The 24761-nt window shown below is 50.2% G+C and overlaps 1 protein-coding gene across 6 annotated transcripts in view; it reads right to left on the bottom strand.

Annotated features, from left to right (window-relative positions):
* The window catches only part of SRPK2 (SRSF protein kinase 2), a 165005-nt gene that overhangs the window by 12064 nt on the left and 128180 nt on the right, over window positions 1-24761 (bottom strand). For all 6 annotated transcript variants that reach the window (XM_038740947.1, XM_038740951.1, XM_038740946.1 and 3 more), the window contains 8 exons: window positions 23337-23445; window positions 22418-22505; window positions 20559-20646; window positions 15937-16043; window positions 12424-12589; window positions 10708-10733; window positions 7791-8043; window positions 2986-3474 (listed from right to left, as the gene is read on the bottom strand). In XM_038740947.1, coding sequence (XP_038596875.1) covers window positions 2986-3474; window positions 7791-8043; window positions 10708-10733; window positions 12424-12589; window positions 15937-16043; window positions 20559-20646; window positions 22418-22505; window positions 23337-23445 — 1326 coding nt within the window. The remainder of the gene's footprint in view (window positions 1-2985; window positions 3475-7790; window positions 8044-10707; window positions 10734-12423; window positions 12590-15936; window positions 16044-20558; window positions 20647-22417; window positions 22506-23336; window positions 23446-24761) is intronic.

The following is a 24761-nucleotide window of genomic DNA, read 5'->3' as shown; positions in this document are numbered from 1 at the left end:
CAAGTCACTTCACTTCTCTGGGCCTCAGTCACCTCACCTGTAAAATGGGGATTAAGACTGTGAGCCCCCCGAGGGACAACCTGATCACCTTGTAACCTCCCCAGCGCTTAGAACAGTGCTTGGCACATAGTAAGCGCTTAATAAAAATGCCATTATTGTTATTATTATTGCAGTACTTGTTAAGTGCTTACTATGTGCCAGGCACTACACTAAGCACTGGGGTGGCTACAAGCAAATCGGGTTGGGTCCCACATGGGGCTCACAGACTGTGCCCATTTTACAGATGAGGGAACTGAGGTCCAGAAAAGTGAAGTGACTTGGCCAAGGTCACACAGCGGACAAAAGCCAACCGAGTCCTGGAGCGGAAACCTGGAGCGGAAACCAGCTGCTGTGGTCGGTCGGGGGAGAAAAGAGCTTTCTCACCTAAGTTTCACGCTTCAACCTCAAAGCTCAAAGCTGCAAAGCAGGTGCCCTCAGTGTCCTGGGCCCTGATCTTGTCTGCAATCCTGAGCTTGTGCTTTCCCGGCAGGTTCTCCTCGTGCCCAGGGACAGCTCAGACCAGATCTCTGGGTCAATCAATCAATCAATCAATTGCATTTATTGAGCGCTTACTGTATGCAGAGCACTGTACTAAGTGCTTGGGAAGTACAAGTTGGCAACATATAGAGACAGTCCCTACCCAACAGTGGGCTCACCGTCTAGAAGGGGGTCGGGGGTAGGGCTCAGGAAGCCCCTGTGCCCATGGAGAGGGAGGCCTCTGCGTGGCCACAGCTGGCCAGGGGGTCAGGGCTGGGGACCCTGGGCCCCAACTCTGGCCTGGATGGCCCCACCCCCCATCGTGGGGGGATGGCAGGTCAGCAACCCTGCCAGGTAAGCAACCCTGGGAGAGGGGGGACAAAACCTGGGGCTCTTCCTAATCCCCCGGACCCGCCCTATTGTGGGGGCTGGGTGGGACCTTGCAACTGACTGACAGCTTGGCTCCAGACAGGAGGGCCTGGTATGTCTGTCTGTCACAATGGGGGTCGGGGGGCGACTTAGGGTCGCCAACACCCGCCTTGAATCATGAAGTCCCAGCAACCATGAGGAGCGGGCAGCGAGTGGCCTTCTGAGATCTGAGAATCAATCCATTGTATTTATTGAGCGCTTACTGTGAGCAGAGCACTGTACTAAGCGCTTGGGAAGTACAAGTTGGCAACGTATAGAGACAGTCCCTACCCAACAGTGGGCTCACAGTCTAAAAGAGAAGGCCTCTCCTTGGCCAACATTTCCATTTCCTTTGCGTCTCCCTCTCCGCTACGCGCTAGCAGTCCTGTGCACAGGCTCCCCCTTGGTTTCTAGTGGTGTCTCTGCCCAATCTCTATTTTCTTCTCTCAAGCCGAATAATGATTAATAATTGTGATATTTGTTAAGCACTTACTCAAGCGCTTAGTACAGTGCTCTGCACACAATAAGCGCTCAATAAATACGATTGATGATGATGATGATGATGATGATTGCATTTGTTAAGCGCTTACCATGTGCCAAGTACTGTGCTAAGTGCTGGGGTGGATACAAGCTAATCGGGTTGTCCCACGTGTCGCTCACATTTTACAGATGAGGGAACTGAGGTCCAGAGAAGTGAAGTGACTTGCCCAAGGTCACACAGCAGACAAGTGGCAGAGTCAGGATTAGAACCCATGACCTTCTAGCTCCCAGGCCCATGCCCTACCCACTAGGCCACGCTGCTTCTCTGTGTGCCAAGTACTAAGCACTGGGGTACATAAGTTACGAACGTTGGACGTAGTCCATGTCCCACATAGGGCTCACGGTCTTAATCCCCATTTTACAGGTGAGGGAACTGAGGCACAGAAAAGTTTAACGACTTTGTGCAGAAGACTAGTGGCAGAGCTGGGATTAGAACCTAGGTCCTTCTGACTTTCAGGCCTGTGCTCTAACCACTAGCCCATGCTGCTTCTCAAAAGTTAAGACTGACAGGTAGGCATCCGGGGCTGGTTATTCCGAGGTTCCCATCACCCTCCCTGTTGGAGTCTCTCCTTGTCAGCGGAGCCGAAGATGTGCCCGCAAGAACACACGTATGTATGTATGTATGTGTATATATATGTATGCATATAGATCATCATCATCATCATCATCAATCGCATTTATTGAGCGCTTACTATGTGCAGAGCACTGTACTATAGATATACACATATACAGATATGCATACGTCTGTAATTTATTTATTTATTTACATTAATGTCTTTCTCCCCCTCTAGACTTGTGAGCTCATTGTGGGCAGGATTGTGTTGTTCTACTGTACTCTCCCAAGCGCTTAAGTGTGGTGCTTGGCACACAGTGAGCGCTCAATAAATACGCTTGAATGGATGAATGAGTGAAAGAGGCTCGGCCCGGAGAAGCGCTCTGCCTGCTGGTTCCCGTCCCCCGGCATCCGGCCCAGCTCCTCCCGAACCCTCCCGTCCCACCAGTCAGAAGCCGAGGCCAACTGCTCCGTCCTCTAGCCCGCTTCCTGGCTAGGAGGTCTGCTTGCCTCAGGCCCTCAGGGCCGGTCAGCGGGCAGCCTGAGCGAGCTGAGCCAGCTCGGCTGGGCCACGGGAAGGATCCCTTTGACGGCGCATCAATTCCCCTGGCTTGTCCCACTGCTTCAACCTCGCCGGTTGCTCATCCGCCCCCTCACCTCCCATGGGGTGGACTTAATTCTAAGGCTTTCTGCTTCTGCCTCCCTCAGAGCCTTCTCCTCCTCTGCCCACTCTGGGGAGCTCACCCTTTCCCCTGCCCACGCACAAACTTCCAGAATCCCTCACTTCCCAAATTTTCTCGTTTTCCCTCAGGTTGCCTTCTGGGAAAACCCAGAGACAGCAGTGGCCCCGAGCTCTTCCGCATTCGGTGAATCTCAGCTGGCTGCCTGACCGACTGGAGCCAAGCGGGACCCTGCAGCGTGACTTCCCTCCCCTACCCCAAGCCTCACGGAAGGGGGAAGGCACTTACTTTTTGGCAAATCCACGGTGCTGGAGGCCGAGACGGTTCTGCTCCTGTCGTGGGACGGGCTGCTCTCCTCCCGTTCCCTCAGCGCCGATCCCTCCGAGACGGCGGAGCCGCAGGCCACCGACTCCAGGGCCCCGGAGAACAACGAGGCGGGAAACTCCGGGAACTCGGACTCGGGCGATTTATGCTGTCCGTTCGGCAATTCCCCGTTAAACTGTTCGTAGGAGCTACTGTACGTGTAGTCGCTTTCGGCGTTGGCCTCGTCCAGGTTGTAGTCGTCGGGGTTGGGGCTCTCCTCCTCCTCCTCGTCTTCCTCGTCTTCGATCTGCTGCTCCAACAAAAACTGGCCATTGTCCAGATGGCCGTTGGTCTTGGGGGACTCCAGCCACGTCGGGTCGGTGACGGCGAGTTCTTGGTCCACGTCGTCGTCCTCATCTTTCTCGGTGTTTTCCTTCTCCGTGTCTTCTTTCTCCTCTTGGTCCTCGGCTTCGCCTGAAGAGTTAACGGATGGAAAATTAAGATTCTCTGCATTCCCAGGTCTCGCCAGGGAATCCACTGCATTTTATCGAGCGCTTACTGTGGGCAGAGAACTGTACTAACTGCTTGAGAAAGTATGTTGGCAATATCTGCCCGCAAGGTTACTATGTTCAGGGGGAAATATAGGTCCTACCAACATTTGAATTTGAATTGCTGGATTCAAAGTCCAGAGTGCTAACCAGTATACCGGAAAAGTAGTGTGGCATTATAGAAAGAGCCTGGCTGCTGGCTTTGAAGCCCTCATTCACCTTGCCCCCTCCTTCCTCACCTTGCTACTTTCCCCAGCCCACTCACTGCGCTCTTCTAATGCTAACCTTCTCACTGTACCTCAATCTCGTCTATCTCCCCTCCAACCTCTCGCCCACATCCTGCCTCTGGCCTGAACTCCCTCCCCTTCATATGTGACAGACAACTCCTCTCCCCATCTTCAAAGCCCCATTAAAGGCCCACCTCCTCCACGAGGCCTTCCCTGACTAAGCCCTCTTTTCGTCTTCTCCCACTCCCTTCTGCTTCGCCCTGGTTTGCTCCCTTTATTCACCCTCCCTCAGCCCCACACCACTTAAATACATTTCCGTAATTTATTCATTTATATTAGCGTTCGTCTCCCCTTCTAGATTGTAAGTTCACTGTAGGCAGGGAATGTATCTATCAGCTGTTGTCCTGTACTCTCCAAAGCACTTAATACAGTGTGCTCTGCACAGAGTATGCGCTCAATAAATATGAATGATTGATTGCTTGGAAGCAACAACTGCTCTCTGCCCTGAAGGAACTGGTGATCAAATAGGGGAAGATGGACAAAAGCAATCTGCAGAGAGGGGAAGAAAGGGAAGGAAGAACAAGCCTAAAGCAGGGAACAGCGCCAACCCATCACGACCAAACCATTGAAAACAGAATTAAAAATGCAGATGGAGAATGATATTAATCACTGTGGTATTTGTTAAGTACTCACTATTCATCTCCCATTCCCTTCTGTGTCGCCCTGACTTGCTCTCCTTTTCCCCGCTCCCAGCGCCATGGTACTTATGTACCGATCTGTAACCTTATTTATCTGTATTGATGTCTGTCTCCCCACCTCTAAACTGTAAGCTTGTTGTGGACAGGGAATGGCACTGTTTATTGTTGTATTGTAATAATAATAATACTTATGGTATTTGTTAAGTGCTTACTATATGCAATAACTGTTCTAAGCACCGGGGTAGTTACCTGATTAGGTTGTCCCACATGGGGCTCACAATCTTAATCCCTATTTTACAGATGAGGTAACTGAGGCACAGAGAAGTTAGATGGCTTGCCCACGGTCGCACAGCAGATAAGCGGTGGAGCCGGGTTCAGAGCCCACGTCCTCTGACTCTTTCCACTAAGCCAGACTGCTTCTCTGCTTAATACAGTGCTCTGCACACAGAAAGCACTCAATAAATATGACTAAACGAATGAATAAATTGTGACTGATGCTCTGAGGCTGGTAGTTCAGGGCTTGGTGCATATGTATGTATCTGTAATCTGTTTATATTAATGTCTGTCTCCCCCTCTAGTCCATAAATTTGTTGTGGGCAGGGAATGTGTCCACTTATTGTTACATTGTACTCTCCCAAGCGCTTAGTGCAGTGCTTTGCACACAGTAAGCACTCAACAAATTCATTTCAAATGATGCTAGAATAATAAAAACAATAATGAAAATAATACTAGTTGTGGTATTTGTTAAGCGCTCACTACATGCCAGGCACCGTTCTAAGCGCTGGAGTGAATCCAAGCAAATCGGGTTTGGGTGCAGTCCCTGTCCCCTAAATCCCCATTTTGTACAGATGAAATAACTGAGGCCCAGAGAAGGTCAGTGACTTGCCCAGGGTCACACAGCAGATAAGTGGCATCAGTGGCAGAGCCGGGATTAGAACCCAGGCCCTTCTGACTCGCAGGCCTGCGCGCTATCCACTAGGCCACACTTCTTCTCGTAAAACCACCGCTTACATCCGCTTCCTCCAGCATTGCTCGGCACAGTCTCCTCCGATGGCTACGCATGACGCTCTGCAGAACGCTGAAACTTCTCCAGGTGCTTCGCCATCTTCCTCCATCTTACACATCAACCCTCTCCGCCCTCTCCGCCCCAGCTCAGACTCTTGGCCAGTTTCTGCCAAGCTCGCCTCCTCACTATGGCTACTTCTCGATTCTTCCCACCTCCAACCCCTTGTTCGGGCTGCTCCCTCGGCCGGGAACTCCCTCCCCAGAAACTATGCCAAATTCCAACTCTCCCCACCTTCAGATCTTCCAGAAATCTCACCTCCTCCAGAAAGCCACCCTAAGACTAGTTCCCATTAATGCTCATGGTTCCCTCACTAATAATGATTAATAATGGTGGCATTTATTAAGCGCTTACTATGTGCAAAGCACTGTTCTAAGGGCCGGGGAGGTTACAAGGTGATCGGGTTGTCCCATGGGGGGCTCACAGCCTTCATCCCCTTTTACAGATGAGGTAACTGAGGCACAGAGAAGTTAAGTGACTTGCTCAAAGTCACATAGCTGACAGTTGGCGGAGCTGGGATTTGAACTCATGTCCTTTGACTCCAAAGCCCGGGCTCTTTCCACTGAGCCATGCTGCTTCACTACCTCCACGTATAGGCATGTCCCAGATTACATCCTGAATGAGGTACGGAAAATCCAGAGATACGTCACGCAACTAATTGCTACTGTGCCTCGGGATGGGAAATTATGTCCGACTGTAGCCAGTCGATCGATTCTCTCCCCGGCCCCTCCTCTTCCCCTGCACTGCTCCGACTCCGGTGGTTTTCCACCCCATTTCAGCTCCCCAACTTGCGACGCACTCCCCCAGTGCTCAAGCCTTGCACCATCGCTGACAGCAGGAGGGGCACAGGAAATTGTGACTAAGACCCCGGCTCGGATGCTACAGATGTCTGCATTCCCGGGTCCCGCCCTGTCCCCTCGCCCCAGGGGTGGAGACATGCCAAACTAGAAAGTCCCTGGGATAGTCGAGGGGAAGGGAGAGTGAGGAGTGGTATCTACAGGGTCATTTCTACTTGCCTGTAGGGCTCAGGGGTCATTCATTCATTCAGTCGTATTTATTGAGCGCTTACTGTGTGCAGAGCACTGGACTAAGCGCTTGGGAAGCACAAGTTGGCAACATATAGAGATGGTCCCTACCCAACAGTGGGCTCATGGTCACTGCACAGCTGGTTCTGAAATGGAACCTAACAGATTGATTGGAAGTCTATGGAAAGCACACCACATGATGGATGTATCCTGAAGTCTACCTACATAAGTTTATGCAAATCAGTGGTGTACCTCAACCTATATACATTATTATTTTATGGTAGTTGATAAGCGCTTACTATGTGCCAGGCACTGTACTAAGCACTGGGATAGATACAAGGTAATCAGGTTGGACACACTCTGGGTACAACATGGGACTTACAGTATGAATCCCCATTTTCTCTTGTCTTATGCCGCCGAGTCGTCTTCGACCCATGCGATGCCATGGAAACATCTCTCCCAAAACGCCCCACCTCCATCTTCCCATTTTACAGATGAGGTAATAGAAAGACAGGGAAGTGAAGTGACTTGCCCAAGGTCATACAGCAGAGAGGTGGCAGAGCCGGATTAGAACCCAGGTCCTTCTGACTCCAGGGCCTGTGCTCTTTCCAGCAGGCCACACTGCTTCTCTAGGAGTTGCATCCTAGTTCATCCTCCCGCTTCCGCTATTTGCAAAAAATCGGCATCAGTCCATCTCCCCAGTTAGAATGTAGAATCTTTGAGGGCAGGGACCATGCCATTCACCTCAATTTTGCACTCCCACAGTTAGTACAGAGCTCTGCACCCAGCAGGGGTTAAATCAATACCACTGATTGATCAGCTGATGGTTTGGGGGCTGGGGGAAGAGGTGAGTCGGGGAGGGGAGACAGAGAATGGGGGGAAAGGGAAGAGACTTGAGAAAGAGGAGGCAGGGGAGGAGGGCGACAGGTACAGAAGTAGGGGGAGGAGGCTAGGCAGGAGGGGAAGTTGGAGAAAATGACGGGGAGGGGGCAGAGTCCACTGAAGGTCACAGAGTTGAGGAAACACACCGATGAACACAGAATAGACAGTAAGAGAGCGTCACGGCGGGAAGGAGGATCCTAACGGAAAGGGGAGAGGGCTGGGAGAAGCGCAAGAAGGGAGGACTACGCGGAGGGATGGATGGAAAGGAAGAAAGTCCGAGGAAGGAGGGAGAGGGAGCAATAGGCCATAGCGCCCGGGGTCTCGTCCGGGCCCCGGACGGCACCCACCTTGGTCATTGGTGGTTTCCTGGTCCGCGGGCTCCTCCAGCCCAGCCGCTTTCAGCTTGGGCCCCGGGCAGTCCGTCGTCGCCTCCTCCTGCTCGTTGGAGGGCTCGGGGGCCGCTTCGTTTTCCTCAACCTTCTTCTTCTCCGCCTCGCGCTCCAGTTCCTCGATCTCCTGCAGGCGCTTCTCTAGCAGCTCGGCCTGCCTCTTCTGCTTCTTTTTCAGCTTCTTCTTCTTGTTTTTGGAGATTTTCCCTACCTACGTTTTAAGAAAATGCCATCCAGTCAAGTTTATTGTTCCTGGCAGCATCCAGGTTGGTGGCACAGGACAGTCACAGCCGTTCTCAGCTGGACTGCACCCTCAAGTCCTCCCTCCCAAACGCCTTCCCCGCCTTCCACAGCACTCCCCTCCCCCAAATCCCACCCCCTTCAACAAACCTTCCCTAATGAATTTCCGGCTCCTAATCCTATCGACCCTCTCTGAACACTTACGACTTTATCTGTTTTCTTAGCACATTAGGGCATAAGATTATTTAGTTGTACATTCAATTGTTTATCTTGACTAGTCTGTCAATATTATTAGTGTTGCATTTATTAAGCGCTTACTGTGTGTCAAGCACTGTGCCAATTAGGCTGACTACAGTCCCTGTCCCATGTGGGGCTCCCAATCTAAGTAGGAAGGAGAATAAGCACTCAATCCCCATTTTACAGATGAGGAAACTGAGGTACAGAGAAGCGTAAAGTATTAAAGTGTAAGTTCCTTGTGGACAGGGAATGGGTCACTTCTCTGTTTTGTTCTTCCCAAGCACATGGTACGTGCCCTGCACTGCGGGCATTCGATAAATGCTGCTACTTAGAACTAGTTCTTGTCATTACTACTGTCACTACTAACTGCAGTTCTTGTCACTACGATTATTACTAATTGTAGATCCTGATGCTATTAGTACTAGCTAGTTCTTGTGACTACTACTATTACTACTAACTAGTTCTTGTCACTACTACTATTATTACTAAGTGCATTGCTTGTCGCTCCTCCTCCTCTTCCTGCACCATTCGCTTATTTTCCAACCTCAGAGACTCAGCAGGGTGGGGAAGGAGGGAACATCAGAAACTGTTTATTGGGTGAGGTGAACTATTCCGTCTGCTGTGCTGACAGGAAGGCGCCTGAACCCCAGAGTTTCTTTCCCAGTTCAAAGCTCCCAGGCCCCACGAGGGTCTCTGCGCACCTCGCATCCGGGTCTTGACCCAATCAGCCCCCCTCCTGTCCATCTCCCCCCACAATCGCTGCTTCGTCTTTAGCTCTCTGCCCACCAGATTTCCCCCTGCCATGCTCTGCCGCCTGCCTCCTCAGAGCCACAGCCTCCCCTGCCAGTTGTTTCGGGGCATGTGGTTTGGTTTGCATTTTGGCCCCAAACCCAAGTTGTTGCTGATGAAGAACAGAACGAAATGCAAGAGGGAAACCAAAGGAGATACAATCAATACTTCTGATTGATTGGAATGAGAGCTTTAACTCTGCCAAAAAAAAAAAAACAGACCCGCTCATCCAAGTTGAGCCTTGTTGTTTTATTTTTAAATTGTACTTATTAAGAGCTTACTATATGCCAGGCACTGTACTAAGCGCTGGAGTAGATGCAAGCTAATCAGGTTGGACACAGACCATGTCCTACATGGTGCTCACAGTCTTAATCCCCTTTTTACGGATGAGGGAACTGAGGCCCAGAGAAGTGAAGTGACTTGTCCAAGGTCACACAGCAGACAAGTGGCGGAGCCGGGATTAGAACCCAGGTCCTTCTGAGTCCCACACCCATGCTGTTTCCACTTGGCCACGCTGCTTCTCAAGTCCCACCAGTCCCAGGGCACTGAAGCAGCTCCCATCCTCCTCGGAGAACCTGAAACCCCTCAAACCGGGGCCCAAATGGCATGGTGCCATCAGGAGGTCAGATAACCAGCATCGCTGAGCACTCGAGAGGCCGAGCGATCTAGTCCCCAGGTCCGGGCTTTTCTGGCTGGATTCCCGGCTCGGGACTAGCCGGGCCTGGGCCTGCTGGACATCCGAGATTCACAGGTGGAATCTTGGACCGTCAGCTCTGTTGTGCTGTACTTTCCCAAGCGCTTAGTACAGTGCTCCGCACACGGCAAACGCTCAATAAATACCACTGATTGACTGACTGACCGGCTTTGGGACTGGTGTCTGGCGACTTTCTCCCGACCGCTGGGAAGGGAGAGAGATCGACTCCAGCCTGGTGGAGTCCTAGTTATCCCAACTTGGCCGGTGATGCAGCAGTGTGAGATGCGGGACGATACTTGGATTTGACCTCCGCTTCTATTTTTCCTAAGCACTCTGGGCTCTCCTTGCCTCATAACATCCCTGAGGGGCAGGAAGCATCCCAGTCAATCAATGGTATTTACTGGGAGCATCCTCACTGTACAAACAAGGCAACTGAGGCAGAGAGAAGTCAGTCACTTGACTGGAAGTTACTCCAGCCCAGACCAGGGCTTGATGCTAGGCCCAGGCTCTCTAAATTCCCATTTCCCATCCCTTTTACCAGACCAGAAGGGAGGAGCTTCTGCCTGCAGCTGGACTCTAGACTGTACACTTGTGAGCCATGATTGTGTCTGTCAACTCTGGCGTGTATGCTCGCCCAAGCATTTCGTACAGTGTCCTGCACACACGAAGCGTTCAATAAATACCACTGGTTGACTGAGGAATGAAGGTTAAGCCAAGCTTATGGTCACCCATAGCTCATTTCAACCTCCCAGAAGGACGACCACAAACTAAACATGCGGCTATCTCCCTGGTGACACCAGAAAGAAAAATTTGCCCCTGGCTAGAAGGTCTTCAGTCACTACAGGAAAACAGCAAGCCCCAATCCCCGAGGCCATTATGTCATCGTTAAACGGAAATGGTAGGTTTAATACTTACAGGCTTCTGCTGGGGAGCAGTACTCACTAAAATGAAATAAAAGAAAATTGATGTTTATAGAGCGCATTTTTAGGAAGGTATTTTGACGTCGGGAAAACACTGCAATTTAGAACGGAATCCAGCAGGACTGTTCTGCTCAGGGGACGCTGATCCCCTTGACCCATCCCACGCCCGTCGCCTTCAACCCCGCTGGAAGAAAGCGGACGCTACCAGCATCAACGAGCCTTCCCTTAAACAGCAGCCATCCTCAAAGTGGCACCAGCAGCCCAGGATATTATTCCGGAGCACCCGGGATTCTGGAGGAACCCACCAGTCTTTTCCCCAGGGAGGAACCAAAGGAAGTGGTGAACACGCTTGCGCTGTTTGGCTTTCGAGATCTCTCGGGCACACGAACAAACTGAACATTCACCCTCCAGCCTTTTAGCCTGAGGGGTCCAGAACTTTCCCAGGCAATGTGTTAAGTATTTAGTATTTTGGTCTAGTGGAAAGATCTCGGGCCTGGGAGTCAGAGGACTTGAGTTCTAATCCCACTCCACCGTTAACCTGCTGTGTGATCCTGGGTAAATGACTTCACTTCTCTGGGCCTCACTTCCCTCACCTGTTAAATGGGGATTAAAACTGTGTGGATTAAAACGTCCCAAGTGAGGCTCACAGTCTTAACCCCCTTTTTACAGATGAGGGACCGGGCAGAGAGAAGTTAAGTGACTTGTCCAAGGTCACACAGCAGACAAGTGGTAGAGCCAGGATTAGAACCCAGGTCCTGTGATTCCCAGGCCCGTGCTCTATCCACTAGGCCTTGCTGCTTCTTTCCACAGCAGTGTCTGCAGTGGCAGAAAGAGGGTGAAGGAGACTGTTTAGTACTGCTGCCACCAATGGATTCTTGGGAACCAGATAGTACCCTGGAAAGCAGGACTGCAACTCCTCCTTCCGGGAAGCTGTTCCCCAGAAACGGGAGGTCCGGGGTGTGGACCAAACCCTTCTGGACTATAATCAGTTTCACCGGATCCTGGAAAAGTCTGCCCTCTCCTCCCGGCACCCGCCACCTCCCTGGACATCGGCTGGAGAACCGATCGAGCCAGATGACCCGTCATCACTGCATAGGCCTCAGCCCCTCCAGGAGGAAATCCCATCCACCTGTTTCCGATAACCCAGCAGCAGCACAGCAAGGTTCCCTCATTGTTTCCACTGTCCAATTCCCACCCGGCTGCAGACACACCCTCCTGAGAGGGTGAGAGACCGAATCATGACCTGGGCCAAGGTTCATCTAACGGCTTTCTCCATTTGTGCTCCTGGAGGCCTTCACATCTCCGGCAAGGCTGGCGATGGGAAAAACATCCTGCCCTCCAGAGAGCCAGCTTACTGACCCTTAAACGCCAGGCAATCCAAACGGGATGCCTGCCTCCTCCCCATGGAAAAGATCACCACAGAAGTGGGAAAACAACCTGGGTGAAATTCTTCCCAAGATAATCACAGGATGGTGGCCCGGACTGGCGAAACCAACCCCCAGAGGGAGAGAAAAGGGGGGACTCGACAGGCATTTCTGGAGCCCTGAATACCTCCCTCCGTTCATTAGCCTTCAATCGGAGCCCACGGCGGCTTTATCGACCGGGAACACCGTCCCTGGTTCAGAAAGATGCTAATCTGTGCCCTTGTTCTCCCTCAGAAAAGGCTTCCACACCCCTACACCCCGACTCATGTCTCCATCGATCCCGTCACCTGCTGAACCCGAAGGGGGAGGAGCCCCGGCTTTCTGCCACTCCGTGGCCTCGGCCGCCATTCTGCGCACATAGGCGTCGTCCACGCACATCAAGATGTTCTCCGGCTTGATGTCCGTATGGATGATCTTGCATTTGCTGTGCAGATAATCTAAACCCTGCAGGACCTGGTTCCGGGAAAAACGGGAAGGAAAGAAGGAAGGAAGGAATGGAAAATAATCAGGTTTGTCCGGACGGAAGGGGGATGATCTGACATCCAAAGGCGCTGGCCCGGCTCCCCCCATGCCTCCCGCCCATCTTGGCAAATAAGAAATCATTTCTGCTGGAGACCACAAGCAACACCCCTGCTGCCGCCGGCATGGTCCTGAACCTGGAGGAACCTCTGATGATGATGACAAAAATTGTCTTTGTTATGTGCTTACTACGTGCCAAGCACTGTACTAAGTGCTGGGGAAGATACAAGAAAATTAGGTCGGACACAATCTCTGTCCCACACGAGGCTTACCGTCTATGTGGGAGGGAGAAGGGGATTGAATTGCCGTTTTACAGATGAGGAAGATGAGGCACAGGGATGTCAAGTGACTCGTCCAAGGTCCCACGGCAGACAAGTGGCGGAACTGGGAATAGAAGCCAGGTCCTTGGCTTCCCAGGCCCGTGCTCTTTCCACTAGGGCATGCTGCTTCTCTTCCCCGACACATGACGCTCCACTTCCCTGAACCAGCTACGAACTAGGCGTGGAATTCAGAAATTCCCAAGTCAGCCTCTTGCGCCAGTCGGTCACCTCACCAAGGTCCGAACGAGGGACAGCACGGATGACCGTGGGGCCGGCTGAAGGGACTGGCTACCATAAAATGAAGAAACCCTCTGGACTGGAAGTGACCTCTGCTCACCAGTCGCCACTCCAGTCTACGGCAGAGGGGATGGTGGGGGAAATAGATGGGGGCAGGCGGGGGTGGATGGGTTCACGGGCATATAAGTGTGGAACTGTTTCCTTAACCATCCTGTGGGTCGGCTATCACTCACTACCCTCTCCTCCCTGGGGCTTTCCTCACGTAGTCCTCACTACTTCTCCTCTGAACACCAAGGTGGCGAGCCGGCAGTCATTTTCCAGCCCATGGAGTCAAAGAACAAGGAGACCTCATGGGACCCAGAGCTCATCGGGGTACAGCCTTTACCAGAATGCCAACAAGCCAGAGAAGCATCAAGGCCTACTAAATAGAGCACGGGCCTGGAAGTGAGGAGAACCAGGGTTCTAATCCCAGCTCCACCACATTCATTAATTCAACTGTATTTATGGAGCGCTTACTGTGTGTGTGGTGAGATTTTAGTTGTGCTTACAGACTGGAGAAAGAGCTCTTGAACAGTGATAGCATAAGATGGCTCTTCAGTCAATCAATAGTGTTTATTGAGCCCTTGGGCAAGGCACTGCTCTAAGCACTGGGGAAGATACAAGCCAAACAGGTTGGACACAGTCCATATCCCACAGGGGGCTGACGGTCTTAATCCCCATTTTACAGATGAGGTAACTGAAGCACACAGAAGTGACAAGTGGAGGACTTGTCCTCTGTGTGACCTCGGGCAAATAAACTTCACTTCTTGTGCCTCAATTACCTCATCTGTAAAATGGGGATTATGACTGTGAGACTCACGTATAATCTGGGCCATGGGGATATGAGCTGATGCCACTTGTTCTCGGCGTTTTAGGGCCCTCCGCTGAATTGGACAGCCAGCTACGCTGCCTACTCGGGACCAACACCAAGGAGACTCCATCCCGTCCTGCCTCCAACCACCCCAGTGGGGAAGAAAACAGCTTCCACAGCATGTCTGGTGGAAAGAGCATGGTCCTGGGAGTCAAAGGACCTGGGTTCTGCTCCCGCCTCTATCCCATGTCTGCTGTGTAACCTTGGGCAAGTTAATTCACTTCTCTGAGCCTCAGTTCCCTCACCTGTAAAACGGGGATTAAGACTGTGAGCCCCATTTGGGGCAGGGACTGTGTTCGACTTGATTAGCTTGTATCTACCCCAGTGCTTAAAAACAGTGCTTGGCACACAGCTTACACTTAACAAATACCACAATTATCATTATTATTACAAGGACTCAACAGAGCCTCGGGATAGCTGGAAGCTGCTGAGCCATGAGGAGCCTGAAATTCTGCTCCTCTAGCCACAGCATGCTGATTTTCATTTTTCTGTCTTTTTGCCCTTGTCTTTTATGTTGAATTAGTGCTTTATTGTTTCATCATCCCTTCTTCCCCCTTTTACTGTAAGTCTGTGAGCACCCTGACGGACAGGGATTGTGTCTCAATCCCAGCGCTTAGTACAGGGACCTGCACCCAGCGAGCACTTAATAAGTACTATTATTACTACTACATGGACTATGTCCAATCTGATTAGCTTGTATCTGCCCCAGTATTTAAAACAGTTCCTGACACATGGGAAGCAATTAACCAATACCATTAAAAAAAAAAAGAGTGATATGAACCTGAAACATCAAAGATGTTTGTGTGGGCACTGATTTCTGGGAATGGCAAGAGGCTGACAGGCCAGCAGGCTGCTAATACCCCCTGGAGTGGTACCCCGTCTTTTTGGTATGACATAAACAACCCCCATTATGGGTTCCCTGAAACATGAAAATGGTTTTCAATCTTTAAAGGAACCACATATTAGCACATAATTCTAGATCTCTCTGTCATTTTCTTAATTTAGTTTTGTATGGGGCACAAGTTATAACTTGGTGGCATTCCAAAAAGCTGCTAAACTTCGAAAAAGATTTGCAATTATGACTCGTATCACTTTCCAAGTCCACATCATTTTTCCAGCTTTCCTGCCCTGGTGCTTTACTAAACCACCCGGTATCGAGTGCGTTTCTGGCTAGATCATTACTGAAATCACCCCGATTTGCTTCGAGTGGGCTTCGATGTAATCCATTTTAGATGGAATCTGCGGAGGAGAAGAGTGACTCATAGGTCTTGAAGTGGGAAGACAGTGGAATGGGGTGTGCCAATGAATAAATTATGCAAAATGAGGGCTTACCTGGAAGAGAGATTTTAATCGAGACCCCAGAGGAATGGCAATACATTCCTCTTTGGGGATCTGCAATACCACTGTGTTACGAGCTAATATTTAAATAAATATTTAAATAAGTGGGTGTCAAAGGACCTGGGTTCCAGTCCTGGCTCCATCATTTATCTGCTGTGTGACCTTGGGCAAGTCACTGAACTCCAACAGCATTTACGTACACATCTTCATCATCAGTGGCATTTACTGAGTGCTGACTACCTGCAGAGTCCTGTATTAAGCATTTGGGAGAGAACAATGCAAGCTTATATTCAGTTGCTTCTCTTACCTGTAATTTATAATGTCTCATCTCCCCCTTTAGACTGCAATTTCCTTGTGAGCAGGGACTGCGTCTACCTACCCTACTGTTCTCTCCCATACAGTTCTCTGCACATAGCGCTCAATAAATACCGCTGACAAGTTAAGCTAATAAACAGTTGGATGATTTTCAGTCTTACCTGTCGAATGATACTCTTCACACAATGGATGGGAAGCCCCTGGTAGTCTGACTTGATTATCCACTTGAGGAGGTGATGGCCAAGCACTTCGAAAACCATGCAAACATCTAAGTCCCAGTTAAGGATCACCCTCAGAGACCCGTGGACGCTGCCGGCGGCCAACATGACATCTTTCCATCAGAGATCAAAAACACAGTTTAGGCCTGGGCAAAGAAGAACTGTGGTTTAGTGGATAGAGCACGGGCTTGGGTGTCAGAAGGATCTGGGTTCTAATCCCGGCTCTGCCACTTGCCTGCTCTGTGACCTCGGGTAAGTCACTTCACTTATCTGAGCCTTAGTTTCCTCATCTGGAAAATGGGGATTAAGACTCTGAGCTCCATGTGGGACAGGAACTGTGTCCAAAAGATTAGCTTTTATCTACCCTGGCACTTACAACAGTTCTTGACACATAGTAAGTGCTTAACAAATACCATCCAAACACCACCAAAAAAAAGGCCAACATGAAACCCGATTTTGTCATCTGAGGTGCTTTCTAGGGATGAACCCTTGTTTCCCGCAATGCTCGGGGTCAGTCTGGAACTCATGGAAACTGGATAACTGGGAAATTTCTAAAGAGCTTATTATTTTGGGCAGTTGATAATCTCACCTCCCTCAACCCCACAGCACTTAGGTATATATCCATAAATTATACTATAAATTATTTGATTTTAACGACTGTCTCCCCCTTGAGACTCTAAGCTCTGTACTGAACTCTCTCCCAAGTGCTTAGTACAGTGCTCTACATACAGAGAGCACTCAAATACCACTGATGATGATGATATATGCCAAGTACCATCCTAGGCGCTGGGGTAAATGCAAGATAATCAGGTCCCACATGAGGTTCACGGTCTGAGTAGGAAGGAGAATAGGTACTGAATCCCCATTTTGCTGATGAGGGAACTGAGGCACAGAGGAGTTATGTGACTTGCCCAAGGTAAATCAGCAGACAAGTGGCAGAGCCGGGATTAGAACCCAGGACCTCCGCCTCCCAGGTCCGAGCTCCTTCTACTGGGCCCCGCTGTTTCTCACAGTGTTTCCTAGTGGGTGCAACACATAGGGCACTTTGACTGTGAGCCACATGTGGGACAGGCCTGTATCCAACCTGATTGCCCTGTATCTACCAGTGTTCAGCGTAATTCTTGACACATAGTAAGTGCTATCAAGTGCCAATAAAAAAAAAGGAACAGGGGGCCACTTGTCCCAGCTGACTACTGTCCTGCAGTGCTTAGAACAGTGCCTAGCACGGAGTAAATGCTTAAGCACCATAAAAACGTGCCCCCCAAAAAACCCAGGTATACCAGGGACAGCCTAGCCAGGTCCTGCAAGGACATAGAGGGAGGGGGGCGTCTACCTGGGGTATTTTGGTGGAGCCCCAACTGACTGTCAAGGTGGCTCAGAAATATTTGAGATGAAGATTAGAATCCAGAACAACCACTCAGTCAGCAGGTTTAGCCGAGGGAAGGCAGTGTAGCCAATGAAGTGTTTTCCTAGGGTGTTTCCACCCGACATTCCGCTGCCAGGCTCCTCTTACCTGCCTCTAAACTGACTGCATCCAGCCCAGTGGAGCCCTATCCAGTCAGGAATTCCCGGGTAACTTAGCACCCAGAAAGTCATCTCCTCCAAGAGGCCTTCCCTGCCGAAGCCCTCATTTCCCTACCCACTCGCCTTCCCCGCTGCACCGCCTCCAAACTTCGGTCCGCACCCCTCAACGTTCACATCTCTTCCCCCTTCACCACATATCTACAGAAGCAGTGTGGCTCAGTGGAAAGAGCACGGGCTTCGGAGTCAGAGGTCATGGGTTCGAATCCCAGCTCCGCCACATGTCTGCTGTGTAACCTTGGGCAAGTCACTTCACTTCTCTGAGCCTCAGTTACCTCATCTGTAAAATGGGGATTAAGACTGTGAGCCCCACGTGGGACAACCTGATCACTTTGTATTCCCCAAGCGCTTAGAACAGTGCTTTGCACATAGTAAGCGCTTAACAAATGCCAACATTATCATTATTATCTAGACTGTAGGCTTGTTCTGGTCAGAGAACGTGTCTGCTTAACTGTTGTACTGAACTCTTCCAAGTGCTAAGTACAGTGCCCTGCACCTAGTAAGCAGCGTGGCCTACTCGGTAAAGCATGGGCTCGGGAGCCAGAAGGATCTGGGTTCTAATCCCAGCTCTGCCACTTGTCTGCGTGTTTTTCCTTTAGTCTGGAACTCCCTCCCACCTCCTGTACACCAGACCACCACTCTCTCTCCACTTTCAAAGCATTACTAAGGTCACATCTCCTCCAAGAGGCCTTCCCTGAATTAAGCCCCCTTTCCCTGGCTGACTCCCTTCTGCATCATCTACACACTTCAATCTGTGACCTGTGGACATCTGATGTTCGCCCCACCCCCAACACCACAGCACTTATGTACATACCTTTAAATTATATATTATAAATTATTTATCTATATTAACATCTGTCTCCCCTTCTAGTCTGTAAACTCGATATGGGCAGGGAACATGTCTGCTAATTCTGTTGTACTGTATTCTCCCAAGCACTTAGAACAGTGTTCTGCCCATAGTAAGCACTCAATAAATACCTCTGGTTGACTGATCTGCTGTGTGACCTTGGGCAAGTAACTTCTCTGTGCCTCAGTTAGCTCATCTGTAAAATGAGGATTAAGATTATGAGCCCCATGCGGACACGGACTGTGTCCAACCTGATTACCTACTATCTAGTATCTGGGACATAATAAGTGCTTAACAAATACCATAAAATAATAATAATAATGGTTTTTGTTAAGCACTTACTATGTGCCAAGCACTGTTCTAGGTGCTGGGGTAGATACAAGTAATCAGGTTGTCCCACGTGGGTGGGGCTCAGAGTCAATCCCCATTTCACAGATGAGGTAACAGGCACAGAGAAGTTAAGTAACTTGCCCAAAGTCACTTGTCAAAGCTGACAAGTAGTAGTAACCCAATAAATACCACTGATTGACTGACTGATTAAGCATTCTGATATCCCTCACGGAGCCCCACAGCACTTAGGTACATACCCATATACTCAGCCATTTCCCCTTTCTGAAATTTATTTTAATACCTCTCTCTCTTACAGTCTTTAAGCTCCTGTAAGGGATTATTTTGAACTCTCCTAGGTGCTTAGTACAGTGCTCTGTACATGGTAAGCACTCAATAAATACCACTGACTGACTTCAGGTTTAAAAAATAAAGGGAGCATAAGTGGGGGGTTTTTTTGGTACCATCTTGGGACCATATTTAATATATTAAATATTCCTCAAAGAGATTTTGCCTAGAAAAGAATGTTTGGCACCAAACTTTTTCAAATCCAGTGAAATAAGAAAGGCTTTTTTTCCCCTCCTTATCTATGTTGATGAGCTCTCTGAAACCCCAGGCATCCCCTTCGCTCTCCCATTTCTTTGATGGCATTAGTTAGGCACTTTCTATGTGTCAGGCACTGTTCTAGGCCCCAGGGTAGATACAGCTAATCGGGTTAGACCCAATCCCTGTCCTACGTTGGGCTCAGTGTTTCACCTCTTAACTCTGCTGACCTCTTCGGCCCTCCCTTCGGCCACACCTGACCTCACCATCTCCAGGAGACACCACAGCCTTACCTACTCCCACCCAGCACAGCCCCCTGTCCATTCCTCAAGCAGTGCTCTGGCCGCCCAGACCACCTCGGCGACCCCAGGGTGATCCAGCTCTAGCAGAACGACCGAGGGGTCAAAAAATGTAATGGAGGAAGGACCAGGATCGGAGGACTAGCACCCAAGGGAAGGGCTGTTTGAGACGTGGATGGAGCTGTTCTAGGAAAGGAGGGAAACTGGGAGCTAGTGCCAGCTCTAGGTGGCTACGGAGATGCCCCGCTTGGCTCACTCCCCCTGGGACTCCGAGAGGGCGGAAGGCGGCTGCTGCCGCTCGGCACATCCAGAAGCCATGGGAATTCCTGCTGCCAGAGACTGGAACACCGCCTGGTCTCTCTGCCCAGCATGGAAAAGGGAAGTGGGCACAGGCGGTGGAAGCCACTTGGCCTAGTGGATAGGCCAAGGGAGTCGGAAAGTCATGGGTTCTAATCCCAGCTCCGCCACTTGCCTGTTGGGTGGCCTTGGGCAAGTCACTTCACTTCTCCGTGCCTCGGTTACCTCATCTGCAACATGGGGATTGAGACTGTGAGCCCCACTTGGGACAGGGACCGTGTCCACCCCGATTTGCTTGTAGCCACCCCAGCACTTTGTACAGCGCCCGGCACACAAATACCACAATTATTATTATAATTATTAGGCAAAATGAGCGGCATCCTGGGCCTCTTCCGGGTGCCCACTAGTTATCCTGTCAGCCCTCCTCCACCCGGGTCCCAGAACCACTCCACCAGCCCACAGTGGCTCGGAGAAAGGCACCGGCAGGCCCCAGGATGGGGAGGGGGCAGGAGCACCCATGGGGCATCCCAAACTCTCATGCCCCGGGGTCAGACCGGCATCCAGCGGGTCTCAGCCTGGCCCCAGGGCCCGCCCCAGTCATCCCGGGAGAGCACGCTGACCGCCCCTGCACAGACAAATTCAAACGCCTCCTCATCTCTGCCGAAGGATACGAATCCCGTTCATTCCTGAAATCTTGAAGTCATCAATGAGTTGCACCACCATGTCTTTGTTGGGATCGCTGGTGTCACTTTCCCGAACCTAAGAACAGGAAAATTGTGTTTAGCATCCGTCTGAGCCCTGTCCAAACGGCAAATACGTCCCACTTTGTCAAGGCAACAGAACCAGTCATTGAATCACTCATTCAATAGTATTTATTGGGCACTTATTGTGAGCAGAGCATTGTACTAAGCACTTGAGAAAGGACAATATAGCAATAAACAGACACATTCCCTGCCCACAACGAGCTTACAGTCTAGAGGGGGAGACAGTCCTTAATATAAATGAATAAATTACAGCTATGTATGTAAGTGCTGTGAGACTGAGAGAGGGGATGAATAAAGGGAGCAAGTCCCTTCTGCATCCCCCTGACATTTCAAGCATTTATCCTATCCTGCCTTGATTATTGTATCAGTCTCCTTGCTGACCTCCCTACCTTCTGTCTCTTTCCACTCCAGTCCATGTTCCACTCTGCTGTCCAAATCATTTTCCTTCAAAAACGTTCAGACCATGTCTTCCCAATCCTCAAAAAATTCCAGTGGCTACCCATCCAACTCTGCATCCAGCAAAAACTCCTCACCACTGGCTTTAAAGCACTTAATCACCTTGCCCTCTCCTACCTCACCTCCCTTCTCTCCTAATACAACCCAGCCCGCACATTTCGTTCCTCTGGAGCTAAACTTTTCACGGTACCTTGATCTCATTTATCTCGCCCGCCGACCTCTCGCTCACATCCTACCCCTGGCCTGGAAAGCCCTCCCTCCTCAGATCAGATGATAATTGCTCTCCCCTACTTCAAAGCCTTATTGAAAGCACATCTCCTCCAGAAAGCCTTCCCTGACTGAGCCCTCCTCTCCTCTTCTCGCACTGCCTTCTGCACTGCTCATACTTGCTCCTTCATTCACCCTCCCTCCCTTCCCCACAGCACATATGTATATATCAGAATAGATCTGTAATTTACTTATCTATTTATTTATATTAATGACTGTCCCCCCTCTAGACTCACTGTGGGCAGGGAATGTGTCTTATATTATATTGTACTCTCCCAAGTGCTTAGTACAGTGCTTTGCACACAGTAAGGGCTCAATAAATGCAACTGAATGAATGGAAGGGAGTGGGAGAAGAGGAAAGGAGGGCTTAGTCAGGGAAGGCCTCCTGGAGGAGCTGGGCCTTCAATAAGGCTTTGAAGCAGGGGAGAGTCATTGTCAGATATGAGGAGGGAGGACGTTCTAAGGATGGAGCCAGGACATGGGTGAGAGGTCAGTGGCGAGATAGATAAGATTGAGGCCCAGTGAAAAGGTTAGCACTAGAGGAGTGAGGTATGTGGGCTGGGCTGTAGTAGGAGAGTAGCAAGGTGAGGTAGGGGGGGCAAGGTGACTGCTTTAAATCAGGGCTTTAAAACAGTCGTAGATGTTGGCCATTCCAAGGAGTACCAGCCCTCATTCGAGTAGGAATCCATGAAAGTTGGATATTTGTGGCCCTCAGAGACCACATTCCTGGAAGTTCCCCTGGATGATGATGATGATGGCATTTGTTAAGCACTTACTATGTGCAAAGCACTGTTCTAAGCGCTGAGGAGGATACAAGGTGATCAGGGGGTCCCACGTGGGGCTCACAGTCTTAATCCCCATTTTACAGATGAGGTAACTGAGGTACAGAGAAGTTAAGTGACTTGCCCAAAGTCACATAGCTGACAATTGGCAGAGCCGAGATTTGTACCCATGACCTCTGACTCCCAAGCCCGGGATCCTTCCATTGAGCCACGCCTGCATCCCCCGATATCTGCCCGGCACTCTCCCCGGGAAGTACTTACACATTTGAGTAGCTTGATTTCATCCAAGGCCGTCTCTGTGTAATGCTGGGCACTTTTCACAACTTTCATTGCGACAAATCTCTTTCCCCTTGAATTAAAAAAAAAGATTTTCTTCTATCAGTAACAAACTAGGAAAGTGTACAGTCCAAACCTATGAGACTGGGAAAGCACCATTTTAACACATTTTCTCCTGAGAGTTTATATTACATGTCTTTCCTGCATTCCCTCATAGATAAATTACTTTCAAGACATAATAATAATAATAATAAAATGTATTTGTGTAGTGCTTAGTATGTGCCAAGCACTGTGCCAAACACAGGGGTAGATACGATGCAGTTAGATCGGATACAGTCCCTGCCTCACATGAGGTTCAGAGTCTAAGGGGGAGGGTGAACAGGTAATGAATCCCCATTTTCCAGATGGAGGAAAATGAGGCACAGAGAAGTTAAGTGACTTGGCCAAGGTCACACAGCAAGCAAGTGGCACAGCGGGGATTAAAATCCAGGTGTTCTGATTTATTCAATTGTATTTATTGAGCGCTTACTGTGTGCAGAGCACTGTACTAAGCGCTTGGGAAGTTCAAGTCGGCAACATATAGAGACGGTCCCTACCCAACAAGGGGATAGCGCTGTGCTCTCCCCGCCAGGCCACACTGCGAGAGGAAGGCCAGTGAGAGTTCGATCTAACCCTCTCCCCATCCCTGTCCCTCACTACAGTGCCCTCCAGACCAAAGACCAGTAGTAGTGTCAGCACCACAACACCATTCCTGCCACAGCTTCCCTCCCCGGGGCCGTCGTTCCACAGAGATTCGCCCTCCCGTCCCCTCTCGGTAAACAGAGCAACCGTGGCGGACGAGCTGAGATTTCGACTGATCAGAAACCAAGACCCAGGAAGAGTAAAACAAATGGATAAATCTTACTGCATGTCCCAGCAGAGCCAGACCGTAGAGAAGTGTCCCCACCCCAGCTTTCGAATGACATGGTATCGGCCATTGAAAAGGTCTCCGATTTTCACTGGGTGGTAGCCACCTTTTGGGAAAAAACGGGAGAGGGAGAGAGAGAGGGAGAGAATAAAGTCAGGACCCAAAAACACTGAAAACGGACAGTACGATGCCATTTGGAGTCTATTTTTAAAATATCTTTTCTTGGGAGAATATGATCCTTACACATGCCTCCCGCTGCTGAATTCTCCGGACATCATCCTACCTAGCTCCCGAAGGGAGGCTAACTAGCCAGGATCCAATCCACGATTCCAGTTCTGGCTCGGGGCTCCAAGTGCCCAGGTTGAGGGCCGGAATGTTTTAAACCGCACTGGGGCGGCGGCTCCCATCCCCACCGGAGGAAGCTCCTTGACAGAGCCGTGACTCTGCAGAACTACGGCGGATGAAGCCGAGGGAGAGCAGCTTGATCCGGGACATGGCTTGGAATTGCATTCTTTGGCTCCAGGGTCGGAAGGCTAACAGACACATTAGGCTGTTTATCTCTGTCTACAAATGAATGAATGAATCAGTCAATATTTATTGAGCACTTACTGTGTGTACAGCACTGTACTAAGCACTTGCAAGAGTATGATACAAGAGAGTTGGTATTAATCAACTGGTCAGTCGTAGTTACTGAGCGCTGACTGGGTGCAGAGAACAGGAGACACATCTCCTCTGAGAGGCCTTCCCAGACCAAGCCCCACTTTTCCTTCTGCCTCATCCTGACTTGCTCCCTTTGCTCTTCCCTTGCTTCTCAGGCCCACAGCACTTACATATGGATCTGTAATTTTATTTATTTTTACTGATGTCTGTTTCCCTCCACTAGTCTGTGAGCTCGTTGTGGGCCGGGAATGTGACTGTTTACTGCTGTACTGTACATTCCCAAGAGCTCAGTACAGTGCCCTGCACACAATAAGGGCTTAATAAATACGACTGAATGAGTACACTATAACAGATTCATTCATTCAATTGTATTTATTGAGCGCTTACTGTGTGCAGAGCACTGTACTAAGCACTTGGGAAGTACAAGTCGTCAACACATAGAGACGGTCCCTACCCAACAACAGGCTCACTGTAAGAAACTGAATCCCAGAGAAGTCCCAGCAGGCCAGGGGCAGAGCCAGGATTGGAATCCAGGTCTTCCAGTTCCCAGGCCTGTGCTTTATCCACTAGGCCACACTGTATTTTCACCAACAGGGAGTGGGAGGGCAATAAACAGAAGCCCGTGGACTATGGCCTCTAGAGAAATCAGACAAGTCTTTGTCCCCACACACCCTCGAAAGATGATGAACTACCCATTTGAGACAGACAATCAATCGATCCTTGTGGCTGCATGAATAGGAGACGTCTCCGCACTGGAGAATC

Source organism: Tachyglossus aculeatus (assembly GCF_015852505.1).
Source record: "Tachyglossus aculeatus isolate mTacAcu1 chromosome 12 unlocalized genomic scaffold, mTacAcu1.pri SUPER_6_unloc_1, whole genome shotgun sequence".
Classification (NCBI taxonomy): Eukaryota; Metazoa; Chordata; class Mammalia; order Monotremata; family Tachyglossidae; genus Tachyglossus; species Tachyglossus aculeatus.
The sequence above is the reverse complement of the archived record's forward strand: the minus strand, read 5'-3'. Positions and strand labels throughout refer to the sequence as shown.